We start from the raw sequence: 22,238 nt of genomic DNA, 5'->3' as shown, positions 1-22,238 counted from the left end.
ACCACCTTGCAGAGACCCGAACTGCCGTCTGACGTTTCCTACTGTCGCAAAGCGTCAGACGCGGTGTCGTGAAGCGCGCCGCCCCAGCGAAGATGGCGGCCGAGCTGCACCCGCGCAGCGGTAAACTCATCGGCCTATCTAACTCGAACCGCACGGCGCAACGGAACCAACCGGTTCAGGAGTTTAATCACGGTCTGGTGCTCAGCCGGGAGCCGCTGCGGGACCGCGATGTCTTCACGGTTCGGATCGACAAGAAGGTAAACAAGTCCGCTACATCAGACTCCTTACTATCAGCTGCCGTCGGTTTGTCTGCAGTGCCGGGTTCACTCCCAAACCCCTCCGTGTTTACTACAAGAGTGCACTACTCAGACAAGGGTGCCAGGTTCCGGATGACGTTTTGGGGATTCCCTTTCTCTAATCCGTCACTCAACTCACTACTGGGTTCAATGAGAGCTCACCGAGCCGCAAAGGCGCCCTCGATATAGTGTACAAAATAACACTCCCCCCTACCTAGTGTACTTTCTGTATATTTGGGACGCAACCCATGATTTCACCAGAATCTGACACTGACATCCTAATAACAGATCAGAGACAGGGGAAATGTGTTTTCTATTTTAATGTCACACAGTTAAACCTTGCCTGTGTGATGCGTCTGTGTGTTAATAATTCGTATTTATAAACATTTAAATGAGAAACTCCGTTTTGTAGTCTATGTACATCTACTAGCATAGCTTAAGCACCGTCTTTCTCAATCCACCGTTTTTAATCTGAAACCCCGCCCTTTTGCTCTAGGATTGGGGCGGGTGTATCTCAGTTCTTGTGGTTGTATTGGTTAGACGTTACGCTTTACCAAAAAAATCGTCCAATCCTGATAAAAGAGGCGGGGTTAATCGAAAACGGGTAGGGTAAAAAAAACAAGCTGTAGCTTAGCCCGGGTTATTAGGCACCGCTGATGATAAGGCGTTAGTATAAAACAGGAAAATAACATTTATTAGGTTTATAACGTCATAAAAAAAAACTTTAATAAAGAAAACGAATATTAAAGCTCAAATCAAACAGCATTAACGCAGCTATCAACTAATTTAACGTTTATAAAGGTCTCTTAACTCTGTGCTAATGTATTAGCATTACCTCAGGCTAGCTCACTGACAGACTCCCGGGTTTGTTTGATAACTAAAAAAAAGTCAAAAATTCATCACATTTTAATAAACAATTGAGTCAATTCAAACGCCAGTGTGATTTGTTTTAGCCTAATTTAAGGTAAAACCGTTTAAAATGAATGTTTGCTGTTTGTAAGTGTGAACGATATTTAATAAATAAATTATCGTCGATATTTAAACATATCGCGGTGTGTTTATTTATCAGAGCAGACAAAAAAAGTGTCAACGAGACACTGAAGGAATTTTACAATAAACAAACAGATTGCTGAGTATATACACTGTTTGTAAATAAGTATGTTTTTAACACCTAATTATAAATGATTTGCTATAGAAAATGGTTTGGTTGTAGTTCGGATGTCGTTCAGTAATAGTAATGCGGAGAAAAAAACTTGTACGGTTTAAATTCAGCTTTTCTTTTTTATGATTGTTCACTTGTTGCTTTGGTGCGGCTTTGTGGATCTGATCGGTCAATAAAAAGGTTGACTCTTTTCGGCACGTTTGTGATATCTCTGTTGTGAATAATTCTGGATCTTTCAGTTTGTTGCCTCCCGAACGATTCAGTTCCATAAATAAACTAGACCTAATTACTATAAATATGAATTAGACCCAGGTCACGTTGTTTTGACTCGTCACATTTCAGTCCTACAGTATATCTAAACTCTGTCATGATTCGAAGAGGACAGAGTGCTCTGTTAGGACAGGAATTTTTAGGACTCGTACTGTTTATGTGTGAGTCGACTCACATTACAGATCCGAATCGTTTACGAACGTTATTGTATACTTATTATCGTATTATCTTCATCATTGAGAGATTGGCTATACGACAAAAAAAAGATCTTTTCCTCTGTCTGTCAGGATTGTAGCAGTGTTTGGCACCTTGGTCTAATTGTCTTCCGTAGACGGTCCCAAACCTCAGACGTTTCAGGTTTTGTTAACATATTTGACTAGGATTTAAATACCAGGACGAGCTTATGAGTTTTGAAAAAGGTCAAAAACACCTGAACTTTTTTTTTTTTTACATCCGGATAAAAATGTCTCTATAACTCTATGTTTAATTATTAAGTAATTTAAGAACAGAGACGTCAGATGAACATCTTACAGTCTGTTACTGTAAGCTATTTGATTTTGTGCATTTGTCTGTTAAAACTTCACATCTTGGTTTGATGTGTCTGTATTCTGCATAAGTCACAATGAAGCCAAATTAAACTTGTTATTGTGTGTTGTGTATATATAAAAGGTTTAAGAATGTTGCTTTTATACAACAGTTCCACAAACACCATTTATTATCAATAGACTATGATTTGTTTCTTTATTTAACCAGTTATTTCGCTAGGGTTAGGGTTAACACACATCCTTACCGTGACTAACCCCGACTGGCGGAGCTGGCCACCGACAGTTAGTGTAATTAACAGGTGTGAAAGGGGTTTAAATTCTTAGCGGTACTCTGTAGCCAAAAGGTGAGAAAAATAAACCATGGAGGTGGTGGACAGTCCTGAGAAACATATGAGAGATTTACTTTATATTTCCACTTTTTCCACTTTAGAATATCAGCCCTAGTATTTTCCGGGTTACGGGGCTGAATTTAAAATAGGGTGAAATGAAAAGCTAGTGCGCTGTGTAGGGTGTACAATCCCTTGTTCTGCTTGTAGTGCTCTTGATCAGGGGTTAGAGCTGGATTTGGGATTCAGTCTTGAGTTATGTGCTAGTTAGGACAAGCACAGTTTAGAGACGATACAGAATTGGTTAGTGCAGAGACGGCGTGTTGTTTAAGACGACATGACGTTATCAGATGTGTGTTCTTACTGAAAGTGCTTCTGTGACTGGGTGTGAATGTGAGTTTTGTCAGGCAGCCGCTCTCTCCTCAGTACTGCGGACCGTACAGACCTACTCTCACCGACAGTTAGTGTAATTAACCACTGGGCAACACCTAGGACGCAGAGTGATACATATACTTAACGTTTCTTGTGCCGTTACCACCTCTCGTCCAATCAGATTACTCCACGATTATATCATGTTGTTAATTACAGTAACAATAAAATCCATATTTATATACTTTATCCTTCTGGACAAGAGCGTTTACTAAATGCTGTAAAAGTGAGTGCCTTTAAACCTGGCAGTATGATCAAGCTGAGATTTACATAAGTTTTACATTTTATGAGTAATGTAGGATATGAGTGATTATCTGACACGCCTCCTGTATCCGTGTGTTCGCAGGTGAACTCGTGGAGCGGCTCTATAGAGATCGGCGTGACGGCGCTGGACCCGGCCGCCCTCGACTTCCCCAGCAGCGCCACGGGACTGAAGGGTGGCTCCTGGATCGTGTCCGGCTGCTCGGTGCTGAAGGACGGCCGCTCGGTCCTGGAGGAGTACGGGCGTGACCTGGACCAGCTGGGTGAGGGTGACCGCGTCGGGATCCAGAGGAACGGTCGAGGAGAGCTGCACCTGTGGGTGAACGGGCAGGACTGCGGCCCGGCAGCCAGCGGTCTGCCCTCTCGTCTGTGGGCCGTAGTGGACCTATACGGCAAGTGCACTCAGGTCACCGTTGTTAGCTGTGAACCTCCGCCAGACGCCGAGAACGAAGACTGGGAGGTGTTAGAGGAGAGAGAACCGGAAAGGGCGGCGCCCGTGTCCGCAGCCACGTCTCCGGCTGCCCTCATGCCGGATCATGAGGACAGAGGCGTCGGTGTGGCGGTACCCTGGGTTCCTGGTATGGGTGCCTTGATGAACGGCTTACCCGATGACGGTACTTACAAATAACAGACGTAAAAATAAAAGAAATGCTGCTTTAATTGTAAAACCATTTTACACAATCTTTGTCTCTCTGATTGTATTTTTGTTTTTAGCGTCAGAAGTTACACGAGGACACGGACGCGGGCGACCTGACGTGTTCCCAAATAACTTCGATCCAGACACTGGTACTTGTTCTTAAATCAGGCTTTAACTTCACCACAAACTTGAGGCAGACTTTATTGATTTAATTCAGTTGTTTGAGTTATACGCCAAAGAAAAGGTGATAAAGTGATGAAAGTTTACTGATGGTTATGACACTTCAAGGTAGTTATGATATTCAAATATGAATGTTAGTTATGATATTTTAATATTTTAAAGTGTTTCCCTTTTAAATATTTAAGCATTAAGTGTTTAAGTGATCTCCCATCACGCTCATTCGGGATGTTTTTCCGACCGCATTTCTTCCACAAAAATCTTAGTTCACCGCTGTCCTTCTAGGTTTTAATAATGCAGGGTTTTTTTTGTTTGTTTGTTTGTTTGTTTGTTTGCTCAGTATTTATACAATGGAAAGCAGGTGAATCCAGTGGAGTTTTTTTCTCATACAGGCAGTGTATGATCCTGTTTAAAAGTTTCTTTGCATGACTTTGATTATTTTTTGTGACGTTATCCATCTATCGTGAGGGTTCACATTTTGTTACTGTAATTGGTTTTGAACTTTACTAGTACGTGGTTTTGGTTTAGTTTCTTCCAGTTCCACTGTAGACACTAAAATATGATGATGGTAATAAATGTGATAAAACTCCGTACCATCCGTTCCCGAGTGAGCCGTCTAGAAGCAAATACAACATGTCGTGAAAAGAAAAAAGTCTTAATGTTGCGAAAAATCAGCTTCGTGTGACTTCAACCTGGTCATGTGACCGTAATAATTAATTCTATCAAAGTAGCTCATGGACATTATTAAAGTCCCGAGCAAGCATATGCAACGCATGTAATTGTAATTGATAGTTACAGTTATGATTGATTGATAGGTAATTTATTAGTTAATTAGACTTGTTCTTTATTATACAGTACATCAAAAAGCTTGAGAAATAAAGAAAGCTTATATGAAAAAGATTGACGTTTTAAGATCTACAACACAGTAGGACATTAGGTTAAGATATTTAATTGTGCCCCACTGATATAGAAATAATAATAAAAAAATCTGGTAAATGTTTTATTGCTCATATTCAATTAAAATTGCTATTAATCATGACACTAAAAACCTTTTTTTTAAATACTCCTTTGTGGTAAGCTTGTGTAACAATAAGACTTTATATAATTTAGCACTTTAGGAATTAATTGGCTTGTGAAATTTATGACGTAATAACACTTAACTGTCACGTCAGACTTTCAGGAAAATAAAACTGCTTCATTTACAAAGTGAAAGATTTAGGAATGTTTAGGAATAACATGATTTAATCTTGCTCCTGTTTTTTTTATTTCTCCCCTCTGTCCCACTTTAGTCCTTACAGAGCATCAGTTATTCGACGTGTTTAACAACGCCATCGTGTCGCTGTACCGTTCAGAAGACGAGGGCGGAGAAGACTCGGGGTTAGGAGGAGCGAATGGTTCAGGAGGAAGTTCAGACTCGTCCAGAGGGGGAACAGGAAACAGTAACGGATCTAGAGGAACAGGAGGAGGAGGAGGGAACGAGAACGGGATCGGAGGTCGAGGAGAAGGCGGGAACAATAACAACTCGTCTGGAAACGGGGATGGAGGAGGAGGAGGAGCGAATGGGGCGGTGACGACGGTAAGCAACAGCGGGATGACCACGAACGACGCGCTGCTGTTTCACGAGAAGTGTGGCACGCTGATCAAACTGAGCAACAACAACAAGACGGCCGAGAGGAGGAGACCGCTGGACGAGTTCAACAACGGCGTGGTGATGACCAACCGCCCGCTCAGGCACAACGAGATGTTTGAGGTGTGTGTGTGTAAAAAGTAAATGCATCCGACAAGCTGAGTAGAACTATTGTCTTACAAAACTATTGGCGCTCCTGATCGACTACCAGAAATGAATGTAACCTGAACATTTTACAACAATCTGGGCTATAAAAAGAGGCTTCACTAGATTATATTGTTTTTATAATTTTCTACAAACTATAACTGCTATACTATAACCTTTAACTACAAAACAAGAGCTTTTTTTTTCTTTTTTCTTTTTGGCGTAAATAATTACTCTGCACATTTTAAAAATTTAAACCTGTTTCCATAAGGGTGCCAATATATCTTAGAATAAACATATGCATATAAATTATTGCTACATTTACACTGTTTTTTAACTCTATTTTTTCCCTTCATACTGTGTGTCAGATTCGTATCGATAAACTGGTGGATAAATGGTCCGGATCAATTGAGATCGGCGTTACGACCCACAACCCCAACAATCTGGACTATCCTGCAACCATGACCAACTTACGCTCAGGTCTGTTTATAAGACAGCAGAAAAAACGGTACTCGTAGCCCTGGTATCTGTATCTGTTACGATCGTTTGATGTTCTTGTAACATCCGTGTTTATCCGTGTTGTCAGGTACCATCATGATGAGCGGCTGTGGGATTCTGACCAACGGCAAGGGCACACGGCGGGAGTACTGTGAATTCAGCCTGGACGAGCTCCAGGTAACGTTTCTGCTCTGTACATACACACACACACATTCTGCTTATTATTGTCTGATTAATATTATTATTGTTGTTTATCTGCAGGAAGGAGATCATATCGGGCTGATGAGGAAAGCAAGCGGCGCTTTACACTTCTACATCAATGGCATAGACCAAGGCACGCAAACTTTCCTTATAATTATGCCTAGAGATTTAAGAGAACTTTAAGAGAGCCACTTTATCACGTACACCAAAAAAAAAAAAAAAAAAAGAAAGTCACCGTTCAGAAGGTTGCTTGCCTGCATCAAGCAAAGAAAACAACTAAGGAGATTTGATACGACCGCAACTGGATTAAGAAGACTTAGACCTAGAAGGAGAGCGCTGAATCGTGAGCTTTGTATAAAACACATGTGGTCGAAATCAATCATGAATGGAGATCACTGTTTTTACCGTGCGACTTCACCACATTTGGTGAAGTCGCACGGTAAAAACAATCAACAGTAAAAACCAGAGAGAGCTGTGTTTAATAGTGAAAGTAAGAGCATTTCCCAATGTGATGAGATCTCGCAGGACATCTATAAGAAAACCACGTTAGTGCGACTCATCAGAGCATAGGGAGCATAAAGACTCGACTTGGACCTGGAGCGATGGGAAAAGGTCATGTGATGATAGATGATGAGTCCAGACTGATCCTATTCCAGAGCGATGGGCGCATCAGGCTAAGAAGGAAAGCACATGAAGCGATGCTCCCATCATGCATAGTGTCCACTGTACAAGCCTCTGGAGACAGTCTTATGATCTGGGGTTGATCAGTTGCTCAGGTCTAGACTCAGCAACGTTATGGGGCAATAAAATGAAGTCAGCTGACCACCTGGATGTACTGAATCACCTGGTTATCACATCTATGGGGGTTTTCTTCTTTCCTGAAGGTCCGGCCGTATTCCAGAACCCTTCGGATTGTGAAAGTGCGGTTCTGGGTCAAAGCTATAGGGGATTGAATGAACTCTTAGTCTCAACAATTTTTATTTTTGGCCATGTATTGTATATATTTAGTATCGTGTATGTATATTTTACATACAATTGTAAATAAATAACAAACAAACAAATATCAGACACCGCTTCCTTTCTAAATTAATATGATGTCCAGCTTTATCTTGATTAAGTTCTGTTTTGTGGTTGTGTGTGTAATATTTTTAGGCGTGGCTGCTAACCAGACGCCGGGCGTGGTGTACGGCGTAGTGGACCTCTACGGCATGGCCGTAAAAGTCACCATTGTCCACAATCACAACCACAGCGACCGCTTACGGCGCAACAACGCCATCATGAGGGCGCTCTCGCCCGACGTGGGCCGACCCCGACCCGCCCTCTCGCTCACCCCCGACCCCGAAGCCCCGGACCGGCTACTCTTCCATCCTAACTGCGGGCAGAAAGCCGCCATTATCAGCGACGGCAGGACGGCACTTCGACCTCAGTGAGGAAGCGTGTTTGTTTTTGTTTTTTTTTCCTTGTAAAACACTTGTACGGTTTAATTAAGCATTTTGTTCCGCTCCGGTGCAGCGCGACAGACGACTTCAATCACGGAGTGGTGCTCAGCAATCGGCCGCTGCACTCTAACGAAGTGTTCCAGGTGCGCATCGACAAGATGGTAGACAAGTGGGCGGGGTCTATAGAGATCGGCGTGACCACACATAACCCTGCCTACCTGCAGCTGCCGTCTACTATGACCAACCTGCGCTCAGGTACACAGAACATAGATAAATGAGTCCTTAGGCTCAGGTGTGTCCTAGCTGACACAAAGAGATCTATATAGACGCTATGTTTTATGTAGAAATGTCCTGACACATGATATATCGGCCCACCTGTATCACGTACCTGTTTCTCTTCACCACAGGGACGTGGATGATGACCGGGAATGGAGTGATGCACAACGGAACCACGATACTAGACGAGTACGGGCACAACCTGGACCGACTGAAAGTATGCATTCACTTGCAAAAAATATTAATTTATTCATTCATTCTCATGTATAGTATGTGAGTGAGTCAAAAATTTTCCTCACTCTGGCTGTAGATTTTATTTTTGTACCTTTCAGAAAAGATAAATACCTAATTTTTGGACATAATCCCTTTGCTTTTCGAGCCACTAATGCAACGCTGGGTTCACATCTTCATCAGAAATGAATCTCTGTCCTCGAAGGGCTGCTTCCATTAGCGTCTCACTGTAACGAGCGTTGTTGATTGTTGAACTTTTTCCTGGTGATGTTCCAATACTTCTGGCCCCTTGAGAATCCCGGAAAACTGTAAGCATCAATGATTTTTCCAGCTGATGGTCGACGGTTTAACTAACCTGTCATGATTCTCCTTAAGATAAACTTTCACCTTCCTTGGAGTATTAGTACAAATGTTGTTTGCAGATCTCCAAATGCTGCTGTTTATGCTCTTCAGCACCAGGTCCACCCTCAGACCACGGAAAAAAAAATTGTAGAGTACAATACACTCTACAGTAGAGTAGGGGAGACAGTAGAACGGAAAGCGCTGATAAGACGTTGCAGCCAACAGACGTTTAAATATAACCGGAGTGCGGATCATTTTTGACTCACCCTCGTACCTTTTATCATCATTGTTAAATAATCATGAATGTAATTCTTGTGTCTCAGGCTGGAGACACCGTCGGTGTGGTGCGGAAGGACGACGGCAGCCTGCACTTTTTCGTAAACGGGGTTCCTCAGGGGCCGGCTGCCTGGAACGTGCCGCCCAGCGTGTACGCCGTAGTGGACCTGTACGGTCAAGCGGCTCAGGCGACCATCATGGACGACATGGGTGAGAGAGGAGCGGGAGGGAAGATAACCGTTAATATTAAAGAGAAAATAGAGAGAAACATCGATCCTTAAATCAAACACTCCAGCTGAAACGTTTCTCTCTTTCTCCGTCTAGCCGACCTCCCCCCTCTCCCAGACGACAGCTCGGAGGGACCGATCGCGATGTCACCCGGCAGCCCGTGTTCTGTCAATGGGGTGAGTGCGACCACCGACCTGCGCTTCCATCAGCTGCACGGCACCAACGCCGTCATCACCAACGGCGGCCGCACGGCTCTCCGTCAGAACTGCCGCAGCGAGTTTAACGACGCCATCGTCATCTCAAACAGGTGTGGGATTTTTTTCTCCTTCACCAAAATTTTGCCATGGTGATGCCAGGGATGTAAACGAAGGCGCATTTACTTCTTGTACAAATGGTTTTCAATTTATCTCTGAAATTTGACACGTGACTTCACAAACCTCGATTTCGTAAACACGAGAGTGCAGGCTGTGATGTTGCATTTGACTTTGTTCCAGCGAATCCGTTCATTTGAGTCGTCTCACCAATATGAGTCAACTCTTTCATCTGAAATCTTTCAATATTTTTAAACAAAATGTCACGTTTCAGTGCTGTATCTGCACAGCCCTTACCAAACCAGACAATTGTGCTTTTTGGAAAAATAAATGAAAGGTTTATTGAAGATGATGTCATTTTTACTGATGGCTCAGATGGTTAAAAGTAAACCCCTTTTAAATATGTGCATACATAAATTGAGTCAGCTACTGAAAAGTGTGTGTGTATGTGTGTGTGTGTTACCAGGTGCCTTCGAGATGGTGAGCTGTTTGAGATTGTGATTCAGAAGATGGTGGATCGCTGGTCAGGATCGATAGAAGCAGGTGAGTCAATCTGACGTGATAATAATAAGGAACGCTGATGATGTCATTGTGTTAAATACAAGGTTGCATTTTTCAAATATTTTTCTTTACTATTAGTTTACCACTATCAAACAAGTAAATAACTAATGGTAACAAGACAAACATGATGTTTTTCTTTCAGCTTCCCATTAATCAGTAAGATGAAATCATAAAGCAGAAATGGTTTAAACAAACAAAAACAAACAAACAAAAAAAAGGTCCTTTTACTGACACTTTTGATTCTCAAAGATTGTCCTTTATCTATAAAATATATATATAGTTTTTAATAAAATGCTTTTTTTTGGGGGGGGGTGGCTGTAAAACTACGAAATATATACAACATGGACACAAACGCAACATTTTTGTTTTTAAGCATGCATGACTTGTGGCACCTCCTGATCCCGAAAGTGTGTCCGAAGATAAATTTATGCACGGGGTGTAAAAAAAAATAAATAACTGCTGTCTTTGATGCCACTTTATGTCTTAAATGTTCAGAATTTGTTCCTGCCTTAAACGCGTCTCTCTTTCTCTTTCTAAGTCGCGTTTCAGAAACGTTCATGAACGATTTGTGAATCCGAGCAGACTGATCTGACGTGTTTCATGTCCTGCTTAAGGTGATTATGTTGTTTTTATGTGATTTTAGGAGTGACTGCGATCAGACCAGAGGAGCTGGAGTTCCCCAACACTATGACTGACATCGATTACGATACCTGGATGCTCAGGTGCGTCGCCAAACGCAAAGCTCGGAGATCATAACTTAAAGCTGTATGACTTTAGTAATGTTCAGGTTCATTCAGTCAGCGACACTCGTGTGTGAGTGTGAAGGAGGATTATTACTTTTAAACATAACTTTAATGAAGGAATAAAGAGCTGCTAAAATAGGTTTTTATAAATATTACATGATGCCTGCAGTGAAAACAAAGAGTTCTCCAGTAATGGGTGGTCATATAAAGTGTGTACTGTAGGTTCTGATGTCACCAGAACTTTAAAGGAACGATCCAGATATATGTCTCGTTAAAAGCCTCCTCACGTCTTCTCTCCCCGGTTACAGCGGCACGGCGATCATGCAGGACGGGAACACCATGAGGAATAACTACGGCTGTGACCTGGACTCCCTGGGAACTGCCTCCAAGATCGGAATGATGCGCTCTGCCTCCGGAGATCTCCACTACTACATCAACGGCGTGGACCAGGGCGTGGCGTGTACCGGATTACCCCCAGGTAAAGGGGAAAGGAACAGCTTTTATGTTGTGGTTGTATTTCTCTTATAACTGTACGTCTCTCAGTATATATATGAAAATATGAACTAATCCCAGTAAAAATCTTCAGTTTAGCTTCTCTAATTAATATCTATTGGTGCAGGTGAATTTTTTTAAAATTAATTAATTTATATATTTTTTTACATTGATCATGTAGCGCATTAGTAGCTTATAAAAATAGATTATTAAATCCGACACATACAGTGAGGCAAAAAAAAATATTTATTCAGCCACCAATTGTGCAAGTTCTCCCATTTAAAAAGATGAGAGAGGCCTGACATTTTCATCATAGGTATACCTCAACTATGAGAGACAAAATAAGAAAAAAAATCCAGAAAATTACACAATTGGAGGCTGATTATATACTTTTGTGCTTCACTGTAACTGTTCATAACATCGTTTTTACTCAACATATTTAGAGTTCACTGATGGCGCAGGCATACAGACAGAAATATCAACATAAGGAGATAGAATGAATCATGTACGTACATGTGCGTGTGTGTGTCTCTCTCAGATGTGTATGCTGTGGTAGATCTGTACGGTCAGTGTGTTCAGGTGTCCATCACCAGCTCCTCTGGTCCTCTGGACAACAGCTTGTGCACAAGTAACATCACAGAGAAGAGTTTCCCAATGCACTCACCAGGTACTGTGTGTGCGTTTGTGTGCGTATGTGCACGTGTGTGTGTGTGTGTGTGTAAATAATCAGCATTTCCCCTCCACATATTTTTGCACATCTCTCTCTAGTGGCAGGAGTGGCTCATCGTCTGCACAGCAAACACGGGAAGAACGTGGTGTTGCTAGGAGACGGCTGCCAGGCGGTCAGGGTGGGGGGGTATTCCCACGGCATCGTCTTCAGCGGGAAGGAGCTCAAGGCGGACGAACTGTTTGAAGTGAAGATCAACGAGGTCGATGAGCAGTGGTCTGGGTCGCTCCACATCGGCTTGACCACCTTACAGCCCCAAGACCTACCCTCCTGCCCGCTCAGTGGCCTGTCGCCCTCCCTCACGCAGCTCAGGTCAAAGGTTACCTGGCTGCTCGCCGGGTCAGAGGTCAGACGCAACGGCGTGCTGCAGAGGCAGAACTTTGGCTGCTCGCTCGACCGACTGACGGTGAGATTCAGGAAATATGTGTGTTAGTGTGGGAGTCAAGGGACAAGTGTCTCACTGCAGGAGTAAACAGACAGGTGTGTTAGTGTCAGAGTGAGCAGACGGGTGTCTCTCTGCAGGACTACGCAGACAGATGTCTCACTGCGGGACTAAGCAGACAGGTGTGTTAGTGTCAGAGTGAGCAGACGGGTGTCTCTCTGCAGGACTACGCAGACAGATGTCTCACTGCGGGACTAAGCAGACAGGTGTTAGTGAGGTGTCTCACTATCGGTCTAAGCAGACAGGTGTCTCTCTCCGGGACCAAGCAGACAGGTGTCTCACTGTGGGAGTAAAGAGACAGGTGTCCCTCTCAGGGACCAAGCAGACAGGTGTCCCTCTCAGGGACCAAGCAGACAGGTGTCCCTCTCAGGGACCAAGCAGACAGGTGTCCCTCTCAGGGACCAAGCAGACAGGTGTCCCTCTCAGGGACCAAGCAGGCAGGTGTCCCTCTCAGGGACCAAGCAGACAGGTGTCCCTCTCAGGGACCAAGCAGACAGGTGTCCCTCTCAGGGACCAAGCAGACAGGTGTCCCTCTCAGGGACCAAGCAGACAGGTGTCCCTCTCAGGGACCAAGCAGACAGGTGTCCCTCTCAGGGACCAAGCAGACAGGTGTCTCACTGTATGAGTAAAAAGACAGGTGTCCCTTTCCGGGACTAAGCAGACAGGTGTCTCACTGTGGGAGTAAAGAGACAGGTGTCCCTCTCAGGGACCAAGCAGACAGGTGTCCCTCTCAGGGACCAAGCAGACAGGTGTCCCTCTCAGGGACCAAGCAGACAGGTGTCCCTCTCAGGGACCAAGCAGACAGGTGTCCCTCCCAGGGACCAAGCAGACAGGTGTCCCTCTCAGGGACCAAGCAGACAGGTGTCCCTCTCAGGGACCAAGCAGACAGGTGTCTCACTGTATGAGTAAAGATACAGGTGTCCCTTTCCGGGACTAAGCAGACAGGTGTCTCACTGTGGGAGTAAAGAGACAGGTGTCCCTCTTTGGAACCAAGCAGACAGGTGTTCCTCTCCGGGACCAAGCAGGCAGGTGTCCCTCTCCGGGACCAAGCAGACAGGTGTCTCACTGAGGGAGTAAAGAGACAGGTGTTCCTCTTTGGAACCAAGCAGACAGGTGTCCCTCTCCGGGACCAAGCAGGCAGGTGTCCCTCTCCGGGACCAAGCAGGCAGGTGTCCCTCTCCGGGACCAAGCAGGCAGGTGTCCCTCTCCGGGACCAAGCAGGCAGGTGTCCCTCTCCGGGACCAAGCAGGCAGGTGTCCCTCTCCGGGACCAAGCAGACAGGTGTCTTACTGTGGGAGTAAAGAGACAGGTGTCCCTCTTTGGAACCAAGCAGACAGGTGTCCCTCTCCGGGACCAAGCAGGCAGTTGTCCCTCTCCGGGACCAAGCAGACAGGTGTCTCACTGTGGGAGTAAAGAGACAGGTGTTCCTCTTTGGGACCAAGCAGACAGGTGTCTCTCTCTAGGACCAAGCAGACAGGTGTTCTTTTCCGGGACCAAGTAGACAGGTCTGTTACTGTGGTGCTAAGCAGACAGGTGTTTTACTGTGGGACTAAACAGACAGGTGTCTCACTGCGGGAATAAACAGACAGGTGTCTCACTGCAGGTGGGGAACCGTGTGGGTGTAAAGAGGTGCAGCGACGACACAATGCACATCTACATCGATGGAGAGGACATGGGACCTGCAGCCACTGGTGTGGCTAAGGTAGATATACACACACACACACACACACTAAGAGACCCACAGTGAGAAATAGAGAGACACACACATTGTGAGGCTCACACTGAGGTACACATACATGCATAAACATTGCGTCATTTGATTTTAATACTATTTTGTGTGTGTGTGTCAGAACGTATATGCGGTGCTGGACCTGTATGGGAAGGTGACAGCCGTGTCCATCGTCAGCTCCAGTCTGGTGGAGGACACGGACAGCGTGAAGGCTCCGTCGCTCTCGTCCGACAGCTGCAGCGAGGGAGAAGAAGAGTCGACCACACCGGTCAGTCCGGGGCTCGGGGCAGAATTTAGTGTGGGCTGTATGTGTAGCTGTGTCATGCGCCTACATTCTCATGTCCATGTCTTCTTTCTGCTCCAGTGCGAGAGCGAGCCTGCCTCGGTTCCCGTGGCGATGACCTTCCTGGAGAATCATGGGAAAAACATCCAGCTGTCCAATCAGAACCTGACGGCCACCCGGGTGTCGAGTTATAACCAGGGCCTGCTGGTCACCGCGCACACGCTGCCCCGCCAGCAGCTCTTCCAGGTCAGTGGGGGGGCCAAAACTTTACCTTAAAACCTAATAATTAGGGGTCTGTGTTAAGTTAAGCGAAACCTCATCGTGTGTAAATGTGAGACACTAACCATCTTCTGTCCTCGTGTTCAGTTTCAGATAGACAGGTTAAACACGTCATGGACGTCGTCCCTGTCCCTGGGTGTGATCGGACACTCTCCTGACCGCCTCAACTTCCCCTCCACGGCCTGCTGCCTTAAACGCTCCGTCTGGCTGCTGCAGCGAGACTCCGTCTTCCACAACTCACTCAAGGTCATCTGTCTCTCTGTACACCCTTTCATGTGTTCTGTCTCTGTTTTGTCTCCATCTTTTTCTCTCTTTTTTATTATTATTATTTTTTTTTACATGTGATCTGTCTTACTTTCTCCTTCCATGTCTGTTTATTTCTCTACCATGTTTTCTGCCTGTCCTCTCTCTCTCTCTCTGTCAGTCTGTCTCCGTCTTCTTTTTGTGACAGACATTTATTTGTCTATGTCTGTCTCTCTTCCTAACTTTTAGTAGTCCTTTCAGGTATGATTTGTGATTCATCCATCTCTCTCTCTCTCTCTCTTTCTCTTTCTTTCTTTCGCTCTGTGTCGCTTGATCTTGCCTTTTCCTCGCCAATGTCCATCTCTTTCTGTCTCCATGTGTCTCCGTCTTCCGTTTTCGTTCTCTGTGTGTGTTGTGATCTGTCTGTTTAGATACACATCTTCCATTTTAAATATTTTTTTCTCTCTCTCTGTCCCTTGTCCTTCTCAGATCTGTGAGAACTATGGGCCAAATTTGGACACGTGTCCTGAGGGGACGGTGCTGGGTCTGCTGGTGGACGCGAACAGCTGTCTCCACCTGTATGTGAACGGGATGGACCAGGGTGTAGCGGTACAGGACATCCCGAACCCGTGCTACCCGCTAATCGACCTGTATGGACAGTGTGAACAGGTCTGTACACACACACACACACAATAATTAGTAATAAGGAAATAAAACCATTAAACGTTCCTAACAGAATCTACACTACAAAATCTACACACAGTCCCCTAAGGCGAGTGGTCATTCTCTCGTACCCTGTGCAACCTTCCCATCACTTATAGACGTCCTGCTCTCGTCTCCTCAGGTTACCATAGTGACCAGCCACGTGGAGACGGTGGGCGCGGAAAGCGGAGAAGTGCGCTGCCAGGGCGACATGGAGAAGGCCGACATGGTGGACGGTGAGTGGACCTGCCCCCGTGTTCCTGTGCCCGGGACTCTTCTCTGAGCTCCGTGTGCGAGAGCGGCGTTCGAATGTTTCACAGCTTCAGATGAGGAACAACAATCTGATCATTAATCTGATTACAGCGTTTATCAGATCACTTATCAGACCAAAGAAAGACAGTCCTCTTTCTTTTATCACGTATCAGAATCTGACACAGACCAGTATACAGAACAATAACTCACTTCTTATTCACATTTTAGCTTTACATTTTTGTTTATTCTTTTTTTTCTCTTACTTTTTGGTTTCTTGATGCTTCTTATTTAGTTTACTTTATTTTTGGTTTATCTGTTAGAGATGGGAGAAATTGTTTTAGTTACATATTCACTATGCTTTTATGGTCATGGTGATTCCCATCCCTTCTTTCTCTTATTCGTTTTTTTGCTCTTTCTCTCTCTCTCTCTCTCTGTATGTGTTCATCTTTTATTTTTTGCATCTCTATCTGTTTCTTAATTTTTAATAGTTTTCTTTTATTCATTCTTTTGCTTTTTTCTATCTGTTTATTCATCCTTTTTTACATTTTATTTAGCTTACATTTACTGCTTGTTTTTCGATCCATCCATTTCACCCATTTTTTAAGGTGTGTGTACTGTGTGTTTCAGGAATAAAGGAGAGTGTGTGCTGGACGCCTCCTCCTGAGGTGAACCCCAATAAGACGTGCGAGTACCAGGCGCTCTGCTCCAGGTTTAAGGAGCTGCTCACACTGCCTGGTCTGTCCTGCTGCTTCATCCCTCATCTCCTCTGTCTCCTGTACAGGAGTTCATCCTCTAATCTCATTTCTTTCTCTCGCACTCTCTCTTTCTCTTTTCTCTCTCTCTCTCTCAGATGCGTATTTTAACGAGGATGTGAAGTATAACCTGTGTTACTGCGAGTCCTGCCACAAGCTGCGAGGTGACGAGGCGTACTACAAGCGCGGAGAACCGCCCCGGGACTACGCTCTGCCCTTCGGCTGGTGTCGCTTCGCCTTGCGGTCAGTCTACACACACACACACACATACACGCAATTTCACACGCAATTTCACACACGCAATTTTACACACACACACACACACATACACACGCAATTTCACACACAGACACACGCGCAATTCCACACACACGCAGTTTCACAGACACACACACACACGCAATTTCACACACACACTTTTATACATTTATGCTTAAACTCACGTGCACACACACACTTATACATTTATGCTCACACGCAATTTCACACACACGCGCGCAATTTCTCACACACACACACTCATTAAATCTCTTGCAGACATTCTCACACACTCATGCACCCAGACACAAAAGTATGTGTTCATGAAGTGGGAGGACGTAAGCTTCACATGTAGCTCGTCTGATGGCGTGTATGTTGTCGTGAGTCTCTCCGAGTCTCAGCGCACTGATTAAACACGTGACTTACAGGATAAAGCCGCACTGCGACGTGGCCAACACCTATAAGAAGTGGCACATCGCATACCACGGGACGAGTGTGGGTTCTCTACGCCGCACACTGGACCACAGCCAACTTCTGCCAGGTTGGTATACACACACATACCAGGTTTATGGTGAACAGGAGAGGAATGAGCGCTGTTTCTGTTCTTCTTCAGCAGACACGTCATCTGTGTTCTCGCCGTCCCCGGTTAAGGTCGAAGGTCACGGCAGCTACGGTGAGCCGGAGGAGAACAGCGCCCCCGAGAGGGAGATCCCCCGCGTGCGTCTCTCCCCCACCATGCGCTACTCCGGCCTTGAGGTCTTCGCCCCTAAAGTGCAGTAAGTTCTTTTCAGAATCTAATAAACAGAGCGTTTATCCTTTAATAAATCAATTCAGAAACCGATTCTTTTGCATCCATGAAACACACTCTGACTCTAAAATCTTTTTTTTAATTATTATTATTTTTATATATATTTATACTGTATATTTTTGCATTTAAGTTGCTAAAAAGCTGCAGTTCCACTATGATCCTGCAGGTGGATTCTTTATAAACTACAGGTAGTTTCCGACTTAGAAACATTTGAGTTACAAATTTTCATAGATTTAAACGGATCTACGAACATTTGTAGATGCAAAAAAATTGTCGACGTAGCTCATGTGTGTTGTACAAAAAATGGGAATGTTTGATATGTCTAAAGTCCGGTATATTGTAAATATGTGTGTGTGTGTGTGTGTGTGTTGAAGAGGGCAAGAGAAATGAGACGAAATCGGCTCTCGGGCTCAATGAATCAGTCCGGGAGCACGATGATAGAAAATGTCTGCCCTGTAAAGTGGTCTTGATGGTGAATAATCCTAATTTCAGAAAATCAACAAAACAAAGTTTACAGTCCAATACTGTGGAAAACAGCTTAGGGACATTTAAAGGCGTGATTTAAAGGCGCAAAGACAACACCCCTACTTTCATTTCCTTAGATTTTTCTGTTTTTGGCCACATGATGGCAGTGTGGGGAAATGGGAGAGAGATTTATTTAGGTGGTTTGGTATGCTTTGCACTGTATATACATGTCAAAGGCATATAAGACTCACTTCGTCTGACCTAAGAACAAATCTGACTTACGAACGTGCTCCAAAAACTAAACTCGTTTGTAAGTCGAGGACGACCTGTATTTACACATTGAAAGGAAAAACAGCATTGTGTGGTAGGCGGGAATTGTTTGCAGGTTTGTTTAGAATTATAACAAAATATAATACAAAATCAGGATATTTATAAAATCATGGCATCTACAGAATCGCAATACGAATCGTATTAGACCTGGGTATTGTGATATCGGATCGTATATCGTATCGGCTCTACTGCGTTCACACTAGAGACAGTCAGACTGATGTTTAGTTGCAGCTGGATGACGATTGACGCTCTCAGGCGCTCGTTAACTGAACCAGATAACATACACAGCGCAGTTTTTATATAGTTTCTTCTTATATCTTTCTCTCTTTCTTTTTCTTTCGGTCTCTTTGTCAGTCTCTCAAGATGTTTGTCTTACCCTCTCTCTTTTTGTCTTTTTCTCTCTGTCTGTCTTTCTCAGTATATTTTCTCACTTTCTCTTTATTCCTCTTTCTATTTCTCTTCGTTTCTCCGTTTCTGTACCTTGCACTTTCTTTCAGTCTTTTTTTCTTTCCTTCTCTTATTCTTACTCTGTCATTTTGTCTTACTTGTTTTGTTTTTCTGTCTTTGCCCTTCTGTCTCTCTTTCAGTCATGTGTCATTGATTTGCTGTAACCTCCTGTTTTTTTTTCTGTAGATGTGGAGTTAAGTTCAGGCTGTGTGTGAAGCGGTGTGAGACCAGGGTTAGAGTTACTTGTTTATCTTCTCTTTCTCTTTCTCTCTCTCTCTCTTTCCTGCAGATTCCGAGACCCTCGCTCACTGCGATGTCATCACGCCCAGGTGGGCTTCCAGGTGTGTGTGCGTCCAGGCTCCTACAAGGTCGGGCCTCAGTCTCTTGGCCTGAGCGAGACACTCGACCCCCGGTTCAACAACACGGAGATCGAGTGGATCACCAAGGAGCAAGGAGGACTACTGCTGTACGGCCTGCTCATCCGCGTGGAGTGAGGGAGAAAGAGGAGAGACCAGAGAGAGAGAGAAAGAGAGAGAGAGGCTCGGGATGCTGGTCCTGCTTCAGAGAACAAAATTAAGCTTTGCGCTGGTGTTTTTTTTTTTTTTTTTTCTTTTTTTGGAGACACTTCCTGCACTTTATGTTTCGACCCCCAGTGGGGTTTTCCTTCTCTCTCTCTCTCTCTCTCTCTGTTTTTCTAACTTTATCTCTTGTCTGTTATTCTTGTTCTTTTACTTTTTTAGGATCTCTCCACCCAATCATTTTACTTTTTCTCTCTCTCTCTCACACACACGCACACTCACTGCCTTTTTTTCTTTTCCTCTTTTTTCTCTCTCAGGGCATTTCCTTCATTATTTTTCTTTTTTCTTTCAATATATCTATCTATCATTGATTTCTTTTTCTGTCTCTGGTCTCCCTCTTTCTTTGCCCTTTTCTCGCTTTGAAGATTCTGTCTTTTCTCTCAGTTTCGTTTTCTGTCTATTTGTCTATTTTCTCCCTTACTTTCTCACACTCTCACTTTTGCTCTGTCTCTCTTTCAGTATCTCTCTATCCATTAACTTTTCTTTCTTTTGCTCTCTCTTCCCTTTTCAATATCTATTTCTTACTTTTATCCTCTCTCTCTCTCTCTCTAACACACACACTGCCTCTTTCTTTTCTTCCTACTTTCTCTCTCAGTGCCTTTCTTTCTTTCCTTTTCAGTATGTTTATCATTGATTTCTCTTTCTGTCTCTCTATATATCTCCGTCTCGGTTCTCTCTCTCTCTCTCTCTCTCTCTCTAAGAAGATTGGACTCCTCCGCTCTCGTCCTCACAGCACAGCCCCGGATCCCGTGAGCATCTTTTGGAAATAGGAAAAAAAAAACATGTTGTTAAAGAGACAAATCAACAGATGGTCCTGAAGCTACACAGAGACTTGAGTTCAGGAGGAGCCTCGGTGCGAGTCTGGGGTCGTGTGTTTGTGTTCCACTTCACACAGGAGAACAATCACGCTCTGGGTTACACACAGTGTTACAGCTCTAATACAGAACAACACACACACACACACACACACACACACACACACACATATCACCTCAGATCCTCAGCTTGTGTAAAGTGGAACTGCTGTCCTGTCTGTCTTTTTTTATTATTTTTTTCCCCCTCCCCCTTAAAACCTTTATTATGGAGGGAACCCAACCGCCCCCCCATGTTTGTGAAGTGAAGCCAGAACTCGTAGCGCACTCCGATGGCCAGAACTGGAATTACAGGATAACTGATAACCTCTCAGACCGAAAGCTAATTGTTATTTTATGTTTAACAGAAGAAGAAAAAAAAAAAGAAAAGTGTCAAGACGGCGCTTTTACTGTTTTACATGACTGAGAATTAGAGATCATTTGTGCTCGTAAATATTTGCCCCCACACCAACCCTTCAACCTCCCCCGCCCCTTTTTTTACGCTCCAGTGTTCTGAAACTGTTGAATGTGAAATCAATCAAGAAAAGCGAAAATTTATTTCGCAATGTATTGTGGGAAATGAAGTTTAGGATGATTTGAGTTTACACTGGGTTTATCTTTTTTTTTTTTTTTTTTTTGCACAGGTTTAAGCCCTTATTTATTTTTTGTTGATAGTGTCAACTCTTTAAATTAGAGAGATTTTCTCTCTCCCCCCAAAAAATATATATATATATAATATAAACTTAAATTAAAGAATAAAAAAAAAGATTTCTGTTGCCAAGTAAAAACTACTCGAGTGGAAATTTTTACGCCCAACTCGTCGCCAAGGGCCGTATCTGAACGTATGCTTGCTCTAAAACTGAAATGTGAAAAAAATACACACACACACACACTCTTTCGTGGGTTCGAGACGGCCCGTTTGCTGCTTTTTTTTTGTTGTTGTTGTTTTTTGTTGTCGTTTCAATCGTTACTTTGTATTATTTGTTTGTTTTATTTGTATTACATTACGTTGTACAGCCTGTTACATAACACTATTATTATCTTCCTGATTTGTAAGAAAATAAAAATGTATATATATAAAAAAAAAAGTTACACATCATCCAAACCTTTGCCATGAAGTCTCATCCTTGAAGAGTCAGCTCAAAATTATTGGCACTCATAAGAAAATATTAAATATGAGACATGACATGCTGACATTTCTAACAATGAGTCTTTAATTTAAAATACAAACCAGAGTTTTTATTCCTTTATTGTCATGTGCACAACAAGGAGAAACATTATTTCTCTGTACTGTGAAATGTTTTCACCAGACGTCTAGACGTCTTACATTCCACATTCCTCGAGAATGTAAACAGCCAGTGTTGTTATGGGTGGAGTCGCTAACGATGGCTCGTCTGTGGGCTCTGCGGTGGTGGATGACCTGCTGGGAGGGTAGTGATGTCCTGATTATCCTCCCGGCAGTCTTTACCACCGTTTGCGGATGCTTTGTGTCCATTGCAATGGTTTTCCCATTGCAGCTGTAAGAGTTTTGTAGAAGAGGATCGATGGCAACGTGATGAATCTTCTCAGGCTGCCCAAGAAATACAGCTGCTTTCATGACTGAATGGGTCCAGGTGAGGT

General features: G+C 43.8%; 1 protein-coding gene across 2 annotated transcripts; it reads left to right on the top strand.

Annotated features, from left to right (window-relative positions):
* Positions 1 to 21,717, top strand: neurl4 (neuralized E3 ubiquitin protein ligase 4). 2 transcript variants are annotated; one of them, XM_053511995.1, is made up of 28 exons: positions 1 to 257; positions 3,375 to 3,903; positions 4,004 to 4,075; positions 5,393 to 5,853; positions 6,243 to 6,354; positions 6,461 to 6,549; positions 6,634 to 6,706; positions 7,726 to 7,999; positions 8,086 to 8,267; positions 8,420 to 8,505; positions 9,185 to 9,347; positions 9,462 to 9,672; positions 10,143 to 10,219; positions 10,881 to 10,959; positions 11,289 to 11,458; positions 12,011 to 12,139; positions 12,241 to 12,605; positions 14,245 to 14,343; positions 14,492 to 14,638; positions 14,735 to 14,899; positions 15,020 to 15,178; positions 15,665 to 15,844; positions 16,020 to 16,113; positions 16,757 to 16,864; positions 16,980 to 17,124; positions 17,568 to 17,680; positions 17,756 to 17,915; positions 19,479 to 21,717. In XM_053511995.1, exons 1-28 carry the CDS (start codon positions 93 to 95, stop codon positions 19,681 to 19,683), a joined length of 4,812 nt encoding a protein of 1,603 aa, XP_053367970.1. In that variant the 5' UTR covers positions 1 to 92; the 3' UTR covers positions 19,684 to 21,717. The 2 variants fall into 2 exon arrangements, with proteins under 2 accessions (XP_053367970.1, XP_053367969.1); XM_053511994.1 differs by having other exon boundaries at positions 2 to 257; positions 17,753 to 17,915.
* The last annotated feature ends 521 nt before the right edge of the window (positions 21,718 to 22,238 follow it).

Source organism: Clarias gariepinus, chromosome 14 (genome assembly GCF_024256425.1).
Source record: "Clarias gariepinus isolate MV-2021 ecotype Netherlands chromosome 14, CGAR_prim_01v2, whole genome shotgun sequence".
NCBI lineage: Eukaryota > Metazoa > Chordata > Actinopteri > Siluriformes > Clariidae > Clarias > Clarias gariepinus.
This window is presented reverse-complemented; position numbering and strand designations above follow the sequence as displayed.

Excerpts from the sequence above, each read along its gene's own strand:
- neurl4 (XM_053511994.1), top strand. The coding sequence starts at position 93 with ATGGCGGCCGAGCTGCACCCGCGCAGCGGTAAACTCATCGGCCTATCT. Across the intron at positions 8,000-8,085 it reads AGGACGGCACTTCGACCTCA|CGCGACAGACGACTTCAATC; the intron begins GTGAGGAAGCGT and ends GCTCCGGTGCAG. Across the intron at positions 10,960-11,288 it reads TACGATACCTGGATGCTCAG|CGGCACGGCGATCATGCAGG; the intron begins GTGCGTCGCCAA and ends CCCCGGTTACAG.